Genomic DNA, 22,157 nt, shown 5'->3' with positions numbered 1-22,157 from the left:
CAGAAGTAAGTGAGGAAATTTGGTGACACCCAAAACCACCCGGCACACCAGCTGCAGCCAACAGGATTCAGGTGCAAGAGTTTCAACCTGGAGGGGGAGCCACTATTTATATTTTGTACAATAGCAATGGGGGTTTACTTAAATATATTTGTATCGTTTCTCCTAACACTCCTTTCCAAACACTACAACTGCTAGAATCAATATTTTCATATTCTGTCCTATCATTAGTTCTGGTTTTACAGCCTCCAGCTGTATTATCGTCTGTATTATTATTCATCACTGCTGTTTTCAGTGAACGGGCTGTTGAATAGTGGAGCATTCAAAAGGCAGTCGAATAAAGCAGAGAGAATACTTGACTTACGCCAACAAAGGAAGATTATGCTGCTGTGTATCTGTGGCACCAGTAGACTAGGTAACGGCTTGATAGCTTTTAGTATTTAGCTTAGTTTGCTTGAAAATGTTAGAAATACACTAACAGGTAATACTAGTCTCATGAACATCTCTTTCGACAGGTCAAAGTTAAAACTGTTAATGTAATTTTTACAGAAATTCAAACAATTTGTATCTCAGAGCAGGTCGAAATCCAACACAATCCTTCATGAACAAGGTCTTCAAATGAGTTCAACAGTGAGGATGCAGAGCTCAAACTGAGTGATACACATTTAATATGCATGAACTGTCACAAGGCTCCAGGTAATGTAAGAAACACCAGATTTCGTCAAACAACGCATGAGTGATTTCACCATTTCTCTCCAGCTGTTTCTTTAAGACTCCCTCAAGACATTTAATTAGGTTTGTAGGGAATTATAAAAGTACTAGAATACCTGAATTCTTTTGGACATTTTTTAAAAAGGTCATCCAGTGTAGAGTACCTTTTTACCTGACTCTACACATCCTGTGACCCAGCCAGCAGCAACAAACTGAACCTCCAGCCGGCTCTTATCCTCAACAGTAACACAATGCTGGCGAGGGAACAGCTGCAGGCCTTTTCTTCAACACCATTACAATGTGATTTGAACATAATTACGTGAACATTACTGTGCCCCCACACAGATCTCAAATCAAAAATCACACAGTGGTCAACAGCAGAGGCGGGCATGATGGACCGCTAAAATGAATCTGTAGATCAGAAACGCGTAATTTGTTTTCTTCATGCAGTTGTCTATGAATATCGGTGGTGAGCTCTTGGTCACAACAAAGCTCCAGTTCAAGTGGAAATACCAAAAAGACACATTAAAAAGATTTTGCCATGTGACATTTATGATTCCAGCTGTCTCCAGAATTTTCCCCATAGTGCAACAAACTGACATTAACTGTTGAATCAGAAGCACTCGACATACAAAAGCTTAATAAAAAAAAACAAAAAAAAAAACCTTTGGACCATTTCTACACCTTAACTGAAAAACTCTACTACCTTTCCTCTCTTTTTAGCTTAGATTAGCTTAGCATGCAAATTAGCAAATTTTTTGGCCGACACTGGAACCCATGGCAAATTGAACCACTGATATTGCCAAATGCATCAGCAACACATCAGATTGAAGACTTTATTGACTTCCTGGATACGGCTGGATTCTATTGAAGAACATGAAAGGACATCAAGTGAAAACCACATCTACTGTCTTACATCAGTGTACAACACTTGAAGACATGTGACACAGTTAGCTTATTCGAAACACAGCCCTCTTTCTTTGCAGATGTGCACCAGTAAATTGTAGTTATTTGTTCCAGTGTTCGGGGATTAAAATACTTGCCACGTCTGTGCTTTTGCTCGTCATGTAAAACTGCAGCGCTCTTCTCTTCTGGCTGTGAATGTGAAAGCTAAAAGATTAATTAGCAGAAGAGACTGTTTTTTAGGGTGAGGTTAGAGATGACCTCTGACCTGGATGACCAGCCTCTGCTGAGCTCAGCTGTAATGATTGCTGTTATTCTTTGGCCATGGGCTTCTGTCTTTCTCTGGACCTGAGGTGGTGGAGTGGGAGTTGACAAAGACAGCAGTCATATAACACTCAACCTTGGAGTGGGAGCGCTGTGAAAGAAAGCGCGTCTGAGAAACAGCATATCAATATGTTCCCTTATTTAATTGGCAGCGCTAATTTGCAGCATCATTTGTTGTCTTTCTGCTTGAATGAGACAGGAATAGAAACGCAAACAACTCAGTGGTGAAGGGAGAATAATGGGGGCCTGTCTTTCTTTCATTAAGGCCAAACTGGTTTCACATGGACACCAGCACATGGACACCAGCAAAGGAAATAAGGAATTTTCATCATAATTGTTATTTTGCAGATTAGACTTTTTTATACATTAAAGCTCATTTAATCTGTTGACAAAGATAAATGTACCATGTGTTTAATAGATAATCTTCAATGTTGACTTCAGTGTTGTTCACTGATTTAAATGGTCATTGCCATTGTTATTTATTTCTTATTCTTCTTTTATTTGTGGTGCAGAGTGGCCCCACATGCAATTTCGTTGTAACTCCGTGCGCAATGACAATAAAGATCTATAAAAATAAAAGTCTATTCCTATTCCTATTGATGCAGCATTTTTTTATATCATACACACACACATTGATATTAATGTGTGTGTGTAAAAATTATTAAATATATTAAAATGTATTAAGGATATTAATTATTAGTAAAAAAATTATAGATACTGTATTTTTGAAATACAGTATTTTTGAAATTGTTGTGCAGGCTCATTTGAAAATAATAGGTATTTATGTCCCCGACTCACAGAGGTTTAAGTTAGAAACTGATGGCAGGTGGGCGATAACCAGGGGCGGAAATGGAGGAGTTGACTGAAAGAGGTTGTGGTGGTATTAATTAAACAATGGCTCATTTTAATCACAGTTAATTACATTTGCCAGCGAGGGTTGAGAGCAGTGGGGGGGGGGGGGGCTGCAGGCGATTGTATCAGTGTCTGCGCTCATTAATACGGTGCAGCTGTCTGATCGTAACATGCCGCCTCTGTCATCAATAATCACTGAGAGATTCCATCTGTGTCAGGAGGAGGTGACAGAGTTAAAACAGTGATTGTTTATGACCAGGCAGCAAAGGCCAACACCATCAACTGAGCTGTTGGTCTGAAGCTCAGACAAATGTGGTGGCAGGATAGCAAAAACAAAAAGAGAGCAACAACCAAAAGAAAAAAGAATGAAAAAAAATAGAAAACAAGACAAAATTGTTGGAGCGAGCATGAACCACTGGTTAAACTGTAGATTAATGTTACACCTATTTATCAGTCAAATGGCTGCTAATTAGTCTTTTCTGCCTTGAACTACATTTATAAACTCTTCTACCCTGCCCCTCATCCATTTTCCACCCACCATTCCCTTTCCTCTTTGTCTCACAGTAACATGCCTATTATCTGCCCATCGATGGCCGTTTTCCCATCTATAAACAGCCAGCCGCTCAGATGTTGACCTATGACTGCTGGCTGACCTTAAGGTTACCAGCGAAAAGGACAGAGCTCATGAAGGAAACTCATCATGGCTGTGTGTTATCACCGTGGAACAAGAGGGGAAGTGTAAAAAGAGAAATTTACAAGGAGTCAAAAGGGAAATTGCAGCCAAGAAGTCAGCACTCAACTGACTAACAGGCCAGAATGTTAGTTGTAATGTTGCAAAAAGGCACAAATCAGCTGAAACAGCAGTGTGATCACTTTCAATTTCATGTGTGTGATGAGTTGAGAACACACTCCTAGCAGCAGTCCCACAGCCTCCCTCTGTGTCGCGTCCTGGCGCAATCAGCGACGTTTCTAAAAGCAGATTATACCTCCTCACCTATAAGCTCAGAGGGGACTGTAGTGTGTCGCACAACCACAACAGGATTAGTATGCATGTTAAGAGACACTGGGGGAAATGGATTGTGCTCCGACTCCCACGTCTGTATTAATGAAATGAAGGAAGATCTTTATCACAACAAGGACGCTACAAATGATCATCTTCTAATAAGACACACTGGCAAATTGATTCAGTATTTACCATCATATCAGAGCTTAATTCCATGGTTATTTAAGGTATTTTCATTAATGTAAGAAGTAAAACAGAATTTTTTTTTAACATATGGCTAACTTAAGTTTATTGCAGAACTGAAATGTATGTCAGATGAAATCTATTGCTGATTATTTGATGGATTACGTTCTCATGTTGTAGATGCAACATAGGAATCTTAAATGTATTTACACTGTTTTCCGGTGGCAGATACAGTCCAGTAATTGAGAGTGAAACAATATTTTAATAAAAACTATATTGGATGGAGAGGGGGGAAAAAGGGTGGGTGGAGCACGAAAGCGAAATTGGAGAGACAAAAGGGGTAAAATGTGAGATGTTTTTTTCTATAAGAAGAACGAGAGGAGATAAGACTAAAAGGACTGTCAATCAGAGGAACAAACCTTCCAGTGTCCCCTCTTGCTCCTATTCCTCCCGCTCGCTCAATTTCCTCAGATTTCTGCTGAGATAGAGCTGCTGCTCACAGGGACGGCCTGCTGACATCATCTGCTCCATACCAAGTGTCCAGCGCCCTCAGCACCCACCCCAAACACTTCTGTGAAGAGATGGAGAACAGTATACACAGAGCAGAGAAGGACATGCCATCGTTTGTCCAGGCCTCAGTAACCGGTCGAGTCATTGATGAGTGGTTTCGTTTTGCATAAATGATGTCACCCCAGCATGAGTAACGTGTTAATAATAATACATCAATCTTTTATTGAGCCTTTCTAGACACATCCACACTCATACCCTGATCGTGGTAAACCACATCTGTAGCCACAGCTGACAGAAACGTAACCGCCAATTCACACCAACGGGCTCTCAACCAGCACCACACATTCACTACCATTCACACAGGGTCAAGGGTCTTGCCCAAGGACATAACGGCACAGCTAGGATGGAGTGGGATTCAAACCGCCAACCTTCTGGTTATTGGACAAGTTGCAATTCAATGATATTTTAACTAAAGTTGTGTAATGTAGTAATGTAGAATCTCAAATACAGCAATCCAGTGAAATAGACGCCATAGCTGTAATTAAGATCTTATATTGGCATGACTGTCTAACTCACTGCATACAGAGGTTACACATCTGGCTTCAGATTTTCTTTTATCAAACAGGCTCTGGACAAGGCGTTACATGAAGAAACATGGACAATTTCTCAGGTAAACTCCTGGTATTCCAGGTAGTCCAGGTATGGATAACAGCGGAATACTGAACCTTTAGCAGGCATGACATAAAACTGGTACTGAGGTGCTGTATATCGCTGTCATTTCTGTATATAGCCCAACAATCATGACGTCCTGATTGAATGCAGAACACCTCTTAGACAGAAAATAACAATAGGAGTTTTAGGATGGGTTTGCTTTATTTGTCTATGAGGGATTAAAATTCAACGAATGAAAATGATGCTCAGGGCGATAAACAGTACTGCCAGTAGAGGAAATTATATTAAGGGGGAAAAAAATTGTTATACGAGTCATTTAGAAATCACCCAGCAGGAACCAATAAATCCAAAACAGGAACATAATGTGATCTTTAACCCAGTTAACAAACAGGAGGCAAACAGATTAAAGATGAGCATGGAAATCATCCTAGTTAGTGTGTTCAGCTGAATTAGAAACCGCTCCAGCAAAGGCATCATGGACAAAAAAAAGCAAAATGGATAAAGTCCATTCATCATCAGAATTCATCATCACCTTGCAATAAAAGTCAGCATACCCGTGATCCAGCTGCCAGTATTTTCGTCTACGCTGAAGCTTCTTTGTCCTTGTCTCCAACACGGCACCACACTGCCAGTCGGACATTTGTGTGACTGAGGTCACAACTGAACCATCTTCTTATGAGGATCAAAGACATAACGCTTGAAATGCAAGTGAATGCTGACATGCTGAGACTCTGCTTTGGGCTCCTCTTCATCTGCAGGTCCAACTTTGCTCCCCCCCTTTGCCTTCTTCTTTGAGGCAGTGGAAAACAACTGCTTGGTTTCTGGGCGAAGACCCTCTGAAGAGAAGAAAAGCATACGAGTCAAGAAAAGGAGTCCGTTATGAGCTATTAACAATGAAAAAGTGTGGTGTACAATTCAACAGAAACGCCACGTTTTGTCACACAAACCTCTCTGTGCTTCATATTTGCAGCCTTGTCTTTACACCATGAGAAATAACTGCAATGTTCAGGGTTGTCTGACCTGAGGTACAGCGGCACCAGCATTCTTCTTGCTATCGTCTTGCAAATGTGAGGGTAGTTATGTTTGCAGTACGAGATATCCCTTCTTTTCATCTCATATCACCACAAAACACCACAAAAAGATGCACAGACACACACTTGAGCAGTCTTTACATTCAATGTCTACTTTGAGCATCTTGGATAAGCACATTTCCAGATTTACTTGCATGTTACAGTAAAATATCTGTTGGTGTAACATATGTATGACACCGGGCATGAATGAGCAACAAAAACAGAACTTCTCTTTTTAATTCCTCTTCTTTCTTATAAAGAAGAGGAGTTTAAAAAGAAAAAAGCCAACAACAAGTCATACAGGTTTGTGCAAGTGTGGGAAATCTCAAGGAAACCCATATGTCAATTACTGAAGAAGAGAAATGACGCCTGAATGACTTGTGAACTTTGACAGAAATGTGGATAAGCGTGTTGGTAACAGAAACATATAAATGTTTGCAAAATGTTCAAACTAATCATGTAAGAATATTGGTCTCATTATCAATAGCTGCAACAATGACACTTCACTAAGAACAGTGACGTCTTCTCCTGGCAGATGTCAAACCTGTGTCTGAGTTACAATTCTGCGTTAGGAATGTGTGGGTCTGTGTGTCAGGGACTTTTGGGTATGTGAAGCAGTGAAGAGGATGTAGGTGAGGTTCTCTCTAAATGTTTTTGTTTTCTCTTCCCTCCTGGTGCGGAGGAGTGGGTTCTGAGCAACAGAAGGTAAAATAAATACAGAACAGACTTCCACCGGAACACAGGCAACCCTCAGGGGAATCCTGGGAATGTAGTTGGAGATGTCAAGCCTACCACTCTTACCGCATCCTGACAACTGCCCACAAAGCCCCACAATCCAAGGACAGACTGAGAAAGAGCTTTCAGAGAGAACACTGATGCTGAAACTGAAGGACCACAGAACTAACATGTCACATGTGAGTAAAAAGTCAGAATTCTTACCTTGGACACGAATCTTAAACTTCCCACTCTGTCCAAACCCACCCTCGATAATGCCGGTTTCACCTGTCGACAGTGTGACCTTTAACCCCACAAAGATCTGGAGGTTGGTTTCTTTCTTGAAAAGGTTGCGACCAATCACAGTGTAGTCATCGGTCACCTGAGAAAAAGAGAGAGGGCAAGAGATTCAGTGCAGTGCTAAGAAGAGCTAAAGGGAGATGTACTATGGGAGAGAAGACCTCTGCTGAGAGCTGAGTGACAGTTACTGACATCTAGTATTATACTATTTGATGATGGGCAGGATTTAGTGTTTTCCCTTGGTGTGGCTCTCAAGGACATGCACAGATTTATGTCAACATTTTATGTTTACATGTTATGCGCATAATTAGCATGTGAGTTCCTTCTCTACTGAGCTTCATGCTGCTGAACATTCATCTGGCAACGAAGACGAATTCTTGGATCTCCGCCGTTAGTGTAATGGGTTCTCCTCTGGCCTGTGTTCACCCCTTCTTTTATGAAGATGTATTGTTTTTGCATCTTTCTGCTCACAGAGAACTAGTGAGGAACAGGAACGGCACCAAACACATCAACTCTTCGAAAACGAAAAACATGATTGAAAAGACTTGATATAACATCTTATGTAGTCAGGGAGAGTTTGCATTTGATCTTCTGGCTCCTTCCTCTGATCTCTTCATCTTGCATGTTGATTTCATGGTACGGTGAGGAAGAACTGCTGACCTTCTGTCCTGTGCCCTCATGAACCACACCGCTCACAGTCAGCCACATTCTTCTGAGGCTTGCCGCCTGGCTGTCTGACACACTCCCTCTCATTCCTCCTGCACATTTTATGCTATATTTGTTTGTATAGCTTTCTTATCGTCCTTCACTAAGTCGATCTAACACAGCACTAATCTGATAAAAGGAGGGCACCACTCTGTCGCCAACTCAACCCCACAACAAGCAACCCCTGCTCTTCCTCTCCTCTGCCTCACCCTCATTCATTCTTGAACATTTGACCCAGACGTACCTCAAGTGTGACCGATGCACTGATAAAAATACTGTTGCTATACACGTCTGACAGACCGTATGAATTGTGACTACCGTAGATGAGTTTGTCATTTCTCGGCAGGGACAGAGATGTGTCTTTACGAAAAGAAAATCTTGAAATACAACTTCTGCCTCATCCTGGGAGAGAAATAAAGAGCAAGTCGAACGCCACGTTCTGACCTCTGCTGCTCTACTCCTGAGTCGTGACTGGAGCTGTCAACGTCCTGAGGTGTTAACCACAAGTGACTTGTTCACACACTTGAACCCTGACATGAATCTGACCCTGTACAAAGGCACACACACTAAGACACTTCACTGTACGCAGCAGAATGACGAGAAATAAAACAACTTGCATGTACAACCAGATGTGGGTGGTTTACAATGACTGCAAAGCTTTTACAACGCTATAGATGTCTTAAAGTTGGTCAGTAGTTCTGGAGGCCACCAGGAGTGACGTTATCAGAATCAGAATGAATGAAGTGGTGGTAATTTATCTGGTAATTATTGGCAACGTTCACGTAATATTTAGATTTCAAAGTACTTGTATACTTTATTAAGATGTTTCCAAGGAGACATCAAAGCTTAGGCAGCATGCAGTAAAATTTGAACAAAAATTGTCCACAAACACAAATGTGTAAGACGTTACGGACTTTTATCAATATGAATGAAAATGCAGCGCGTAGGAGTGATCCAACAAATCAATGTGTGTGACAGAGAAGGGAGGAGAATCAGAGACGGAAATGTGCTGAGCCAGGAAGAACTGAGGAGAGAGTCAAGTGAACGCGGAGTCATGTGGGTATTCCTGTGCCACTCAGGTGTGTCCAAACAGCGCCAGCTTCTGACAGCTAGACAGAGCTAGTGGCGTCAGACGGCCACCCACACATGCCTCAAACACTGCTCATGACCACGCATGCTTGTTTGTGTGTACGTGTCAGTTTAGGAATATACAATAGGGGCTTTGTCCAAGAGTCATGCTCCATTGCCACCAGCAATGAGAAACATGCAAAAAAACTAGAGCCAGCAGAGGTACTACGTGATAGAGAAGACAGATAAGCGAGGAGTCAGAAAAAGGTGAAGAACTTACAATCTGTTGAGTGTCCACTCACCCTTTCCACCTGTCCTTCTTTATGTTTGGTCTTGTAGATGCGCAGGCGAGGGAGGGCAGTCTCAGTATAGCCTTTATCTTCAAACCCATGGAGCAGACGGCCTTGGAAGGCTAACCGGCATGCATTAGCATGGATGTCTGTGTCCAGCTTGGAGCCAATCACGAGGCAGAGTGAAGGACACGTGACCGGCCGCTCAAACTCCAACAAGGCCCATTGCTCCGGGTCAGGTCCAGAACCTGACTCTCCCTGACGGGTGACGTACTCGTCCTGGTAGAAGTACTCCCTGTCAAAGGTGAAGGCTGTTTCCAGTGAGCAGGGCTGCAGACGTGGTTCAGTGTCTGAAAGGGGCTCTGAGACAGCCGCAGGTGGTAGGCCGAAAAAGGTCACCCTCGCCATGACGGTTTCATGTCCCACTGTGATGTGGAACTTTGCACGAGTGGTGAGAGCACCCTTGAAGTAGCCTATCTTTCTGACAGAGATGACAGCTGCATAGAGGGTGCGCAGGGACCCTGGGGTGCACACAACACCCCGCTCCAATAGTTTAGGGTCAAACTGTGTGACGCATACACCCACGCGGTCTCCCTGCATGGCCCCTGACACTGGCTTCCGAAACATCTGCACAGACTTTACTTTCTTGGTCACCTAATGTCAGAGGGACAGCAGAAAACACAATTGAACTATGTTACAGAATAGGTTTGAAAGATGCACGGTTCACAGATACAGTAAAACTGAATTGTCATTAAGAAAAACAGATTGTAAAATGGAGCTGAAGTTGATTTTTATTATATTATATAAGATTTATTATATTTCCTATCATTGAATTAGGTTCAAGTTAAATTTAAGACATTTAAAATATAAAACAGTGTGGGGAAATACTTTTAGGATGTAGTGATAAATCAACTGAAAGTACCTGCAGCAAGAAAAGATGTATGTGATAGTAGCAACTAAGCAGCAATAAACAAAAGTAATTTAATGACAAACATACATTTACCTAATCATCTTTAAATGTTCATGAATATATGAGTTGAAATTTATTTATCAGTGAATTGCTATCATTTAAAATTGACTCATTTGGCTTCCAATTAATAAATGTCATGAGAGATGCCTTACTACCGGGTGACTATCAGCCATTTGCTGCCACCAAGAGGCCAGAGTGGTAACTGCTATTAAAGTTCCTGTGCCGAGCAGAGGGCTTGCATCTGGTCTAAATTAAACTAAATTAAATTTAACTAAACTAAACTCACTATCCCTCCCTCAGGTTAAACTGACACATCCTCTCAACCTAATGTGGTAACACCACCCTCTGTCTGCCCACATCCACTTCACTTACAGACTTCCTAAACACTGTGCTCCTACGCTCCTACATTATGTTCAACTCATATCTGCTGCCTACGGCTCAATATGAGCAATTCATTTTTGAAACATACCTTTAGAGCTGGAATTTCCACTGTGTCGTTGATAGCCAGTGACCCCTGAAGGATGGTTCCTGTCATGACTGTTCCCTGACCACGGATTGAGAAGCAATGGTCAACAGCCATCAGCAGGTCCCCTCCAGGGTCTCTCCGTGGGAGGTATGTCTGTTTCTTCAAAAGCTGAGACAGGCAACCCATACAAGAAATGGGGACAGAATGTCATGCTGCTTTAAACTAGTAAATTAGTAAAACTGGAAGGGCACCAGTGTGTTTTCACATTTTACCTCGATTAACATGGGCACTCCTTGTGGCTCCTCTGTGTCAGGAGCCTCTGGGCCCCCCGGCTTTGCTGCCACAGAAATCACTGGACAATCCTTAAATCTGGCCAACCGGATAAAAGTCATGTTGAAAATACTTCATAGCTTGGTTCTGACGGAAAACTTTATTTTAGTGAAGGCTGGAAAGTGGTGCGAGTCAGAGAGGGTTAAGAATGTTGAATTTAGACAAGAGATTCAATCCTGTCTGGGCTTGGGCCCAGAATTTACAGCCACTTCTACCGAATATTCACAAGTGCTTTATTTAAAAGCATACCTGGTGTTCTCCAGTGTTTTGAGTAGTCTCTTTGTCATTTTCTCAATGGCACTCTGTCTCTTGTTTGCTGGCAGTAGGTCAATCTTGTTCAACACGACCACCAGTCGAGGGCACGTTAACTCCCCGATCAGCAGACACTCTGCAGTCTGAGTCTGCACCCCTTTCACCACATCCACCACCAGCATCATCAGGTCAATTATTTGTGCTCCTGGAAAAGAAAATGTAAAATAAAAAATAAGAGGACACTATGTATCTACATTATATTCGGCACATATGAAAAACAAAGGTCTCTGGTGCAGGTTCTGTTGATTAATAACAGCCAACTCTGTGTGATACTATGAAGCTGACAAAAGCAATACAAACAGGAAAGACCTAGTCAACCAAGAAAAACAGAACAAGGAGAGAAATTAGGGGTGGGGTGCACAAACGCAAAGAGAGAGTAAAGGGCTAGAGGGTTGAAACTAGAGCCGCAGTTGAAATCGTTGTCTGTCCTTTCCCTCTTTTCCTGGTTTGGCAGTCTCTCTTTCCTGTGCTCCCCTACGTTCTCTCCTTCCATTTGGCTCCCTCTCTTTCCTGTTCTCTCCCCACTTGGGACAGGAGGGGAAGTCTAATGCATACACAAATATCTACACTTCTCTTCCAAGCATAATCTTTGGCATGTGCCACTTCAGTGTTTTGTTGATTTACTGATTAGTTACAGGACTCATGGTGTTCCAGTGCCTCACAAACGTGACATGAACCACAATCACCCAGTTTGGGATTCATTTGTGACACATATGCAAGACTATTGGAGAATATGGGGTGGGGGGGGGGGGGTAATTTGTGTATGTGAAATATAGTGGATGTAGGTAAGTCTTTCACCCCCCATTAGACAACATGCAATGTTCTGTGGAACTACCAATGGTGAAAGGACGCCCTCTGCTGGAAAGCTCAAGTATGAGTTTGACAGCCTAACATTGAGTTAGGCGGTCAAACTCGTCAAATGTCTCCTTATCACCCTGGTTGACAGACTATAACATCATACTTACATACTGTAGGTAGTAGTTCTATATACCTGTTATTATCTAGAATGCCGTGGATACAATTCAAACTTTCATTCGTATACATACTATGATAACTCATTTCAATTTTAATTTTAATTTTAATTTAATTTAATTTAATTTAATTTCGGGTTGTGGAAGCTGAGTGCATTTCTTGAAGTGTGATAGGTCACATCAAACACAACCTATACAACGTGTGTTTTTCAGTGCTCACCACCAATAATAGTCCGTATCAGAGAGGCGTGTCCCGGGCAGTCCACCAGGGTGAACTGCAGGCTGTCATACTGCTGCTGGCCGAGGCCCCGCAGGTGTTCCGGGAGGTCTACCGCGAAAGAGGAGAAGCCGAGGTCCAGAGTGATGCCTCTCTCTTTGGACTGAGGGTTCTTGTCGAAGGCAGCCGTGGAGGCGGTGCTGCTCAGCGCCCTGGCAAGCGACGTCTTCCCGCTGTCGACATGTCCAAGAACCCCAACGTTGAAATTCAACGTTTTATTCCAATTGACACCCGAGTCTGACATGTTTGCCCGGTTGACGTCACGTTAACTGGTGGAACTATTTTCTTTAGCCTGACTTGAACTTTGAACTCCGAGGTGATAATTTTCCCTCAAAAGTCTACCTTCGTTTAGATAAAAGAAAAATAAACCTCAAGAACTTAACTTTGGTGCACGTATGTACCACTAACTGACTTCCGAATGAGATTAAACGTATGGTTTATGAAAACCAAGCTAGTCTGCAACTGTGACAGGAACATGAAGCGAGACGCATTTCTCAATCGATTACGAAAGACCCAGAAATTAACACTGACTCGCTTAACTCAATGATTAAATGTGACCAGATAATGTCGTTAGTCATATGTGTATAGTGATTTTTTTCTATTATTTTCCTTTTACTCGTATCGGGCAATTATTTACTCACGGACATGATTCTGGTAGTTTCCACTACGACCGTGCAAACTGAGACACAAACGGAAATAAAACCTCTTGGGCGTTTTTTCGACTGTAGTGATTGACACAAGTACAGCCCAATCAATATGCCACATATAACAACAGTATCCAATAGTTTTACCTAACAGATAAAATGGGCGGGGTTTCTAACTATTACTTCCGGTGTTTTTCCCTAGTAACCCGCATGGAAACCGATTTCCCTGTGTGTTGAGTATTTCCGCGCTGTTTGCGGCGGTAAAATAATCTGAGGCACAAGAGGCCGGCTATTTGCCCCCACACCCACTTGACGGGTATAACTCTTATATTGGTTTTTTGTTTTTTTGTGTTTCAAATATGAAGATCGAGGAGGTAAAAAGCACGACGAAAACTCAGCGGATTGCCTCTCATAGTCATGTCAAAGGACTGGGGTTAGACGAGGCCGGCAACGCCAAACAGACAGCATGTGGTTTAGTGGGGCAGGAAGCAGCGAGAGAGGTAAGTTAACATGGTTTTCGCATTTAATTTAGCTTATTCCTGTTGTGTTTGGGACTGGGCAGTTTTTCAAATGACGTGCTGTAGAACAACGTGCACCAGCTAGCTAACTCCGTTAGCACCATGGGGTCGCTGTTCCTCACTGGACGAAGATGAGTTAAAGGAGAACTCCCCCCTGAATGGGTTCAATACATAACCCACACATACATGGATTCACATTGATTCTTCTTATTGAAAGAAACATAATAGAATATTTGACATGGTTATTCTAGATGTTCATGTTTACATTTCAAGCAGAAAAAGGGCTGCTGTGACAAACTGAACTTACATATTGTCAGTTTCCACTGTGTCCATATGATGACATGTCGAGACAAACAACATGTTTAAGGGAGAGAGAATTTCCTCTTCAGCAGTATTACGTGTTTTACACAACAGGCCTGTATGCATTTACCTTTGGAGGTTTATAATGTTCGGTTCTTCATCTGTAGGCTTGTGGCATCATTGTGGAGCTGATCCGCTCAAAGAAGATGGCAGGAAGGGCAGTTTTACTGGCTGGGCCACCTGGTACAGGAAAGGTAATGTCCATCCATTCACAGCAAGACAGCAGTGAACATGTGTGTTATTGATGTTCCCCCCACGCACACACACACACACCTTTCTCATTTCAGACTGCCCTTGCTTTGGCTGTAGCACAAGAACTGGGCAACAAGGTGCCTTTCTGCCCCATGGTCGGCAGTGAGGTTTACTCATCTGAGATCAAAAAAACAGAAGTACTGATGGAGAATTTCAGGAGGGCTATAGGTAAGAGTGACTATGTTTTTTTATTGTTGTGTTATTTTGAAGTAGTGATGCTGAATTATAAATGTTGCAAAAAAATGAATTTACCAAGGTTTTATAGACAGCCCGTGTAGCAATAAGGGAACACAAAATGCTAATTGAATTGAATTTAATCGACACACTATTGAAATGACAGCTTGGAAAATGAGAGGCTAGGTTCTAAATTATTGTGGTTTTGTTTGAAGTAGATTTACTGACTTCTAACAAACACTGATGTACAGTAAGAAATAAAAAGAAAACATCTTTTAGGTTTCACTGTTTACAGTGCAAAAAGACATTGTGTATATGTGTACTGCGCACGCACACACACACACACAGACACGTCCATTCCCCTGGACATTAAGAGAAAGTCTCCTGATCATGTAATTTTCGTTGAAACTGAAATGAGACACTGGGGAGCGTATGTATGTGTGGTGGTAAGAAGGAAGGCCTCTCATGAAGGGGTGTGCCTGACTGCTGACTGATGGGGCCTGTCGCAGGGAAGGAAATGGAGATGGCTTGGAGGGAGAGGTGGTCATCAGCACCTTCACCTAGAACATGATCTTCAAGAGGGGAAGGGGGGTGTTCTTCTGATGTTGTCATCACCAAGTTGATAAGAGTGCTGTGACAGACAGCCACCTGCCTTAAGCCTCCATCTCGACATTTCTTGGGCATGTACACACACATCATAGTTTGCTTGACAATATTAAGTGTTGAATGAGTTTCCACTCTTTCAGGATTGCGCATCAAAGAAACAAAGGAGGTGTATGAAGGGGAGGTGACAGAGCTGACCCCATGTGAGACGGAGAATCCAATGGGTGGATACGGAAAAACCATCAGCCACGTCATCATCGGTCTGAAGACAGGCAAAGGCACAAAGCAGCTCAAGGTCAGTGGGAGCAGTTGTGTTCTTTTTCTGTTGTTCATCACTTTGTATTTATGCAGCTGTTTGCAATGCATCTGCAACTCAAAGTGGTCTCTTGTTTCCTAAGCTGGATCCCAGCATCTATGAGAGTCTTCAGAAAGAGCGTGTGGAGGTGGGAGACGTCATCTACATTGAGGCCAACAGTGGAGCAGTCAAGGTATCGCTGCGTTGGTTTTCCTATATGTTGTTTGGTTTGGTAGCTCGAAAGCACTGACAGGTTTATTAACGCAGTTTCAGCTCGTTTTTTTTCCTCGCCTCCCGTCTTTGGTCCTTCACGGTGGCATTCTTTCATCTCCCTCACGTTAGCATGAAAAGCTCTGCTGCATTTGTGCGGCATTCTTGAACAAGGTTCTCATTCCTGCAGCTCTTCACGCTCCCTCTATCTCCCACCATCTCCCATAATGCCTCCTTCCCAGCAGCGGGGCTTGTGGCCTGTGTTGACAGGCTGCGATGATGGTTCCTTTAATCGGCGCAGGTGGGCTGGGGTGCAGGTCGGCTCTAGTGGGAGGCCAAAGACGGCTAGCTGGGCGACACATTTGTTACTGTTGACAGCCGTCCCATGACTGGCCTGTGCTCACCCTTTCATCCCTCCTCGCAGCGGTGGGCTGGCACTGGCTCAGTCGCACACCTGCTCTCCTTTTGTTTCACTCTTGTCCGGAGCGATCTTAGATGTCCACTGTAACTCAGCCTTACAACACGTTCCTTATTCCTGTGTTTGCAGAGACAAGGTCGCTGTGACACTTTTGCCACAGAGTTTGACCTGGAGGCTGAGGAGTACGTGCCGCTGCCCAAGGGTGACGTGCACAAGAAAAAAGAGATTGTCCAAGACGTTACACTCCATGACCTGGACGTCGCAAATGCCAGACCCCAGGTACATAATAACCCCCCGAGGAAGTGTGTTGTAGTTATTTTCTGCGTATAATGAACTGTTTGTTGTTTGACACAGGGAGGTCAGGACATTCTCTCTATGATGGGGCAACTTATGAAACCGAAAAAAACAGAAATCACAGGTAGAGAGCTTCTGGATGTACGCTGCAGCTTCCACGGGTTGACTTTGTCTTGCTAATCGGTCCTCCCTTTCTGCCAATCCAGACAAGCTGCGTGCTGAAATCAACAAGGTGGTGAACCGGTACATTGACCAGGGTGTGGCCGAGTTAGTACCCCGGTGTGCTGTTTGTGGACGAGGTGCACATGCTGGACATCGAATGCTTCACCTACCTCCACCGAGCACTTGAGAGCACCATCGCCCCTATTGTTGTTTTTGCTTCAAACAGGGGAAACTGTTTAATCAGGTATTTAACATTGGAACTGGTCATGGAGTTTTTGTTGTCTTCTTCCAAAGATGTAGTAATAATAATAGTAATAATAATTGAACTGTCATCTGTGATGCGTCAGGGGAACAGAAGACATCAGCTCACCACACGGGATTCCTCTGGACCTGCTGGACAGAGTCATGATAATCCGGACGATGTTGTACACGCCACAGGAGATGAAGCAGGTGGATATCAGCTTGAATACTGTGTTTATTCTATGCAGATGTTTTTGTAACAATGTGATTTCTGTAGATCATCAAGATCCGTGCTCAGACGGAGGGAATCAGTATCAGTGAGGAAGCACTTACACACCTGTCAGAGATCGGCACCAAGACCACCCTCAGGTACAAAGGTCCAGTGACAGTCTATGGTCAAACACCAGAAATGGTCAATTAAATAGCAAATTTAGTTAGGAATTAGTTATAGCTAAATAGCTAATAACTAATTCCTATTTCGTTGGTGATCTGTGTAAAAAAGCAGAACAAAGAGAAGAGAACAATGTGATGAAAAACATCAGGACTCAGAATATTTGTTACTCTCTATTGGAGTTGTTGTTTGTGTTTTTGCTGCTGTGGTTCAAAGGTTAATTCCTGCCTGCAGACCTCTTGATTATCTCTTCCCGTTTTGTCTCAGATACGCAGTCCAGCTGCTGACCCCGGCCAGTCTGCTGGGTCGTGTCCAGGGAAAAGAGACCGTGGAGAGAGAGCAGGTGGAGGAAATCAACGAGCTGTTCTACGACGCCAAGTCCTCAGCCAAAATCCTCCAAGACCAACACCACAAGTTCATGAAATGAAACTGGATTTCCTCCTTTTCATCTGTAGCCTGTGGAGGCCGACGTTATTAAACCGCTCACATCACCTCATTTTTTGCTTATTTCCTTTCTTTGCGTCTTGACTTCTCCTCCAGTTGTAGTTGTTTGTTCTAATGCCTTTTTATTAATTCTGTTTGAGAAACATTTTTGAATAAAATGGTTAAAACAACTCACTGTTTTATTATGGTATTATTAACCACACTACAACTATTGAGTACTTACTTTTTGACAACTATCTATTGCACACAACACTTAACCTTCATTTGTGTCTTTACATCAGGCTTCGGAGACAGAAATAATTCAGAATTAACTATTTTATTTAACTGTCACGAGTCCATGGAAGCAAATTAGATTCAAAAAGTACAAAACATGCCATAATGAAATAACTGCACAAGTGACTGACAAACATACAGCCACAGTGGGAAATGTACTGAGAGGCTGCAAGGAACCCTCCTAACATGGACCAGGTGTTGAGTGTAGCTACTTCCTGACAGGCCGAGCTGAGCGTGTGTTCAACGCAGTCTCTGCTCCTGATCGTGCTCCACTGAACACAGACGGAGCAACTTTACCCGTTTTCTCTGTTGATGAGGGGAAGCAACAATCAGTAAAAGAGCCTGAAAGGAAAGTTTATGTGAAACTGTGGGTGTGTACTGGTTGCATGAACCCTCCTCCCGTCTGTATATGGAGTGGAAACTTCTCACATACACTCACTGCCATAACATGATGTTAAACACACACAGAAAAGAAAACTGTTGAGTTTCCTCTGCTTGGTGGTTGTGTGTACTCACCACACTCCTCCATGACTTCAAATGTCTTTCCTTTCACTTGTCCACTCGGACCCAGATTGTTCCTTCCTTCAGTCAGGGCCTCCTGGCTCACTTCAGGACGCTGTAGGTGTTCTTCCTCTTGCTGAAAAGAATGACATCAGTTAACAGACTGTAGAACATGAACAGCTGGAGAAACTTTGTGTCTTACTTTAGACATGCTGGTGGGATGGTTGAAGATATCCTCAAAGTTCTTCTCTCACTTGCAGCTCTTTTTCCGTCCAGCCCATGTACACACAACCTAACAATGATTCTCCAGTGGACTATGAATCTGTTCTTAAGACTAATAAATGACGTGAGTAAAGGCTCCTCCTATGTTTTCCTCTTCTTTTGAAAACGATGAGGTCACTGTTCAGCTCAGATGAATCCCAGAATTTCAGCCAGCAGCATTTAAACTGTCCTGAAACGATTAGCTGAGTAAGATGAAACCTTTTACCTGACACCATGATGCTGCATCTGTGCTAGATAGTCATGTAGAAACATAACAGAACACAAGAATAAACATTGTCCAATCTGAAAAGAATGCTGCTTACGCCCTTCCTGTCCATTTCCATCATTATTCAGCCCTTAGGGACCTTAATCACATCTGGAATTAGTACAGAAGAACCCACAATCAACAAGCAACTTGTTGAACAACATCCAACATGTTTACTGTTCATTAAGTAAAAATAAGTCACTTTAAGTACAGAAACGACAGAATCATATCATACAAAACATCATAGTTTACCACAGGACTTCCAGCTTCTTTCATTTCTTAAAAAACTACTGATTTGACAGAGCTGTAGATTTTTGGGCATATTACAACAACTTCATTCACCATCTTCTACTTGCTCCGGTTACGGTTCAAATTTTATTTCATAAATCAATATTTCATTATGTTCCCTTAATAAATTACTACAATTTAAAAAAAATGAAATTCAAGTATGCTTCAAGTAAAAGCCCATCAATTTGAAAGTTAGTTAAATATCCAAAGGCATGTCAAGTCACATTATGCAAATACATAATCGATGGTGCATCCATCTTCCAGTTCTACTTACATTCATTTTACTGAAATAAGGTGACTGAAATAAAATGAGAATCCTCCAAGATGTTGAAAAGCAAATTTACCCAAACAGAGTAAGTTTGCAGAGGCAAGTAACAATCTTTCTTGAATTATTTAGAACAAAATAAATATCAACTACATTTTTATTGTGAAGGACAATATCCATTCCTGTCTCACATTCAACCACTCTGCTTTCAATAAATTAAATATTTTTTCCAAAACCAAGCTCCCAAAGCAGTCATGACAATTTTCTTCATACCTGTAAATGATCCCATGAAAACATCAGTAACGTTTTGTCCATTAGAAACAACTAACAACAGTTTGCAGAATCTTCTTAGCCAGTCGTTGTTACTGTTGTTTGTAGAGCAGCATAGTTTGTGTCCATTCGAGTTTATGTGCGTTTATTTGTATACCGGGTCAAAAGCTGCGTCCTCACAAACTGAACAAGCTGTGTCTCCGTGATGAGGACGGCTACAAGTACGCAGAGCAAACACACTGCTCCCACGCAAATATGGACCAGCCTGGGCAGCCAGCCGCTGTCGCAGCAGAAAAAACCCTAAAACCAAACAAAGTTAGTCGTCAGCGCCACAGATTTGTACAAGCGTCTGGACTGCATAGTCCTAACCTATTTTTAAAAAGTACAAGCGCATCAACAAAACATGAGCTTGGAGTGAAAACGTACCTCACTAACTACTGTAACAACTCCACTGACAGCAAGTGCCAGTAACACAAACGGGGAAGGCACCAGTCCTCGCAGAGGATTCCACGGACTGGACTGAAAGTAGCGGCGTATGTAAAGCAGGCTGTGTGCGATGCGCAGGCCCATGTTAAGGCAGTTGGCGAGGATGAAGCCAACACTCCCCGACCACCACGTCAGCATGTAGGACAGAAACAGGAAAGACACGGAGAGACCCAGCATCACCACGTTGTACCTGAGAGGAAAACCACAACGTGTTGTAACTAAAAGCTTCTATGCCGTGGAGTCAGCGAGTCTTATTTCTGCATCCATACTTGTCAACTTCTTCCTGGCTCATGGCAGCAAACACAAAACACTCGGTTACACCGTTGACAGCCAGCAGGAGGACATAGCAGCTGTAGCACTGCAGCAAAGTTGGACCTGGAGAAAAAAGAAAAAGAAATGACAATGACAGTTTGGACACTGATGAGAAGTTGTATCTGTCGTCATCTTCGGTGGCTGCGTGCTCACTCACCTGCTCCGCTGCTCAGCAGAGAGCCACCATAAATGTCCAAAGCCAAATGAGAGTAGGCGTAGCCGAACACCGTGATAATCAGACCAACCACCAGCACCAGTTTGAGCAGACACTCCAGTACCTCTGATGCTACGCTAACATCTTCCTGCAGACAGAACCCACAGCGTGAAATAAAACAAACAAAGATTCCTGCTCAACATTCACAAAACTGTGTCTTTAGCTCAGACCTGTTTCTGGCGCTTCACGTCACAGCCTCTCTCCAGGACTTTGGCGAAGAATACGTAGAAGCTCTCCTCAATAGGCAAGAAGATGAAGCGCGCCACCATGGAGCCCAGATTATTGACAATATCATAAACACCTTGGTCTCCAAAACTGAGGACGTTCAGGAAAGTCATGACGTAACGCTCCCCTTCTGTCAGGATTTGCTTCAAGAACGACTGCTTGAAGAAGCTCCATGTGAGACGGCCCAGAGTCCGATCAGTGGCTACGGGCAGAAGTAGATGAGAAGACGAGGTGAGATGATGGATGATGGTCGATAATGGCACTACAACACACTGCTACCTCTCCTTTAGCCTTGTGGGGCAGCAGATCTTTAACACTATGCAGAGGGAAACTCTTCTCAGTCGCCTCATTCGACGCCAAATATCGAAGAAAGTAAACAACATAGCACAGCACCAGGACTCCGGTGTACACCAGCTAAGAAACACAAAGAATTTACAGTCATTAAATATGCGCACAGCAACCGCAGAAATGTTTACACAATTCATCATCCACTTTCTTACATGCGCCGCAGAGAAGATGTACAGGCCCCATTCGCGGGCCGACACCACGAGCACCACAGTTATACTGCACTTGGCGATCATCGCCAAGCTCTCAGCAACCACCTTCAGCCGGACAAACATATGAGCTTGAGCAAGGACCCAGAGGGGCTCAGCCAGGAGCTCCTGCACCCCGGCCGACAGAACAAACAACACCACAGCCGGACCGTAGAATGGAACGGCCAGCGGGTCGGGGACCTCCAGGAGCCACAGCCACACACAGCCCAGGAGGGTTCCCCATAGGACACCAAGAGGCAACCTGACAGTGGGACAGTTCTTCAGTAAGACACACTGGCAATAACATTGTGGAATGCACATTTCCCCTCATCATTTCCAAATAAGAACTCACGTCAGCCACAGCAGGTTGATAAACCTGCCTCCAGCTGTGCTTTTTTACCAGATCCCCCACTTAGACAGGCTCTGCGGAAAGCCTCTCTGGACAGAAACACCAGTGTGGAATACAGCAGTGTAAGTCTGCAGGTAGAAAGAAAGAAAAAAATATTACAAACAGCTGGGGGTCTGTTCCAGAAAGCAGGTATAGGGGAAATGGATGAGTTTGTGAATCCTGAAAGGAGTAAACCTGGCGAAATTTGTAATCATTTCCAAGTTAAAGCATATGAATAACTTT

The 22,157-nt window shown here is 43.1% G+C and overlaps 3 protein-coding genes across 3 annotated transcripts; 1 reads left to right on the top strand and 2 right to left on the bottom strand.

Annotated features, from left to right (window-relative positions):
* Positions 1 to 5,809: 5,809 nt before the first annotated feature.
* Positions 5,810 to 12,872, bottom strand: LOC144739877 (selenocysteine-specific elongation factor-like). Its single transcript, XM_078622765.1, has 7 exons — positions 12,572 to 12,872; positions 11,318 to 11,525; positions 11,011 to 11,107; positions 10,742 to 10,906; positions 9,315 to 9,956; positions 7,165 to 7,321; positions 5,810 to 5,991 (listed from the first exon to the last, which is right to left on the bottom strand). Exons 1-7 carry the CDS (start codon positions 12,870 to 12,872, stop codon positions 5,810 to 5,812), a joined length of 1,752 nt encoding a protein of 583 aa, XP_078478891.1.
* A 759-nt stretch (positions 12,873 to 13,631) lies between these two features.
* Positions 13,632 to 17,616, top strand: LOC144739876 (ruvB-like 1). The gene is given in 12 exon segments (XM_078622764.1): positions 13,632 to 13,772; positions 14,258 to 14,344; positions 14,438 to 14,570; positions 15,323 to 15,474; positions 15,578 to 15,667; positions 16,232 to 16,381; positions 16,457 to 16,520; positions 16,603 to 16,670; positions 16,672 to 16,802; positions 16,906 to 17,008; positions 17,076 to 17,167; positions 17,457 to 17,616. Coding segments are annotated over 12 exon segments (1,371 nt in total).
* An 893-nt stretch (positions 17,617 to 18,509) lies between these two features.
* Positions 18,510 to 22,003, bottom strand: LOC144739875 (man(5)GlcNAc(2)-PP-dolichol translocation protein RFT1-like; the record flags this gene model as incomplete). Its single annotated transcript, XM_078622763.1, is given in 10 exon segments — positions 18,510 to 18,543; positions 19,914 to 20,056; positions 20,183 to 20,432; positions 20,512 to 20,617; positions 20,712 to 20,856; positions 20,939 to 21,195; positions 21,263 to 21,407; positions 21,494 to 21,788; positions 21,879 to 21,910; positions 21,913 to 22,003. Coding segments are annotated over 10 exon segments (1,498 nt in total), but the record flags the coding sequence as incomplete, so codon positions are not given.
* Between the last annotated feature and the right edge of the window lie 154 nt (positions 22,004 to 22,157).

This window comes from Lampetra planeri, unplaced genomic scaffold, assembly GCF_965212315.1.
Source record: "Lampetra planeri unplaced genomic scaffold, kcLamPlan1.2.h2 scaffold_1760, whole genome shotgun sequence".
NCBI classification, from domain to species: Eukaryota; Metazoa; Chordata; class Hyperoartia; order Petromyzontiformes; family Petromyzontidae; genus Lampetra; species Lampetra planeri.
This window is presented reverse-complemented; position numbering and strand designations above follow the sequence as displayed.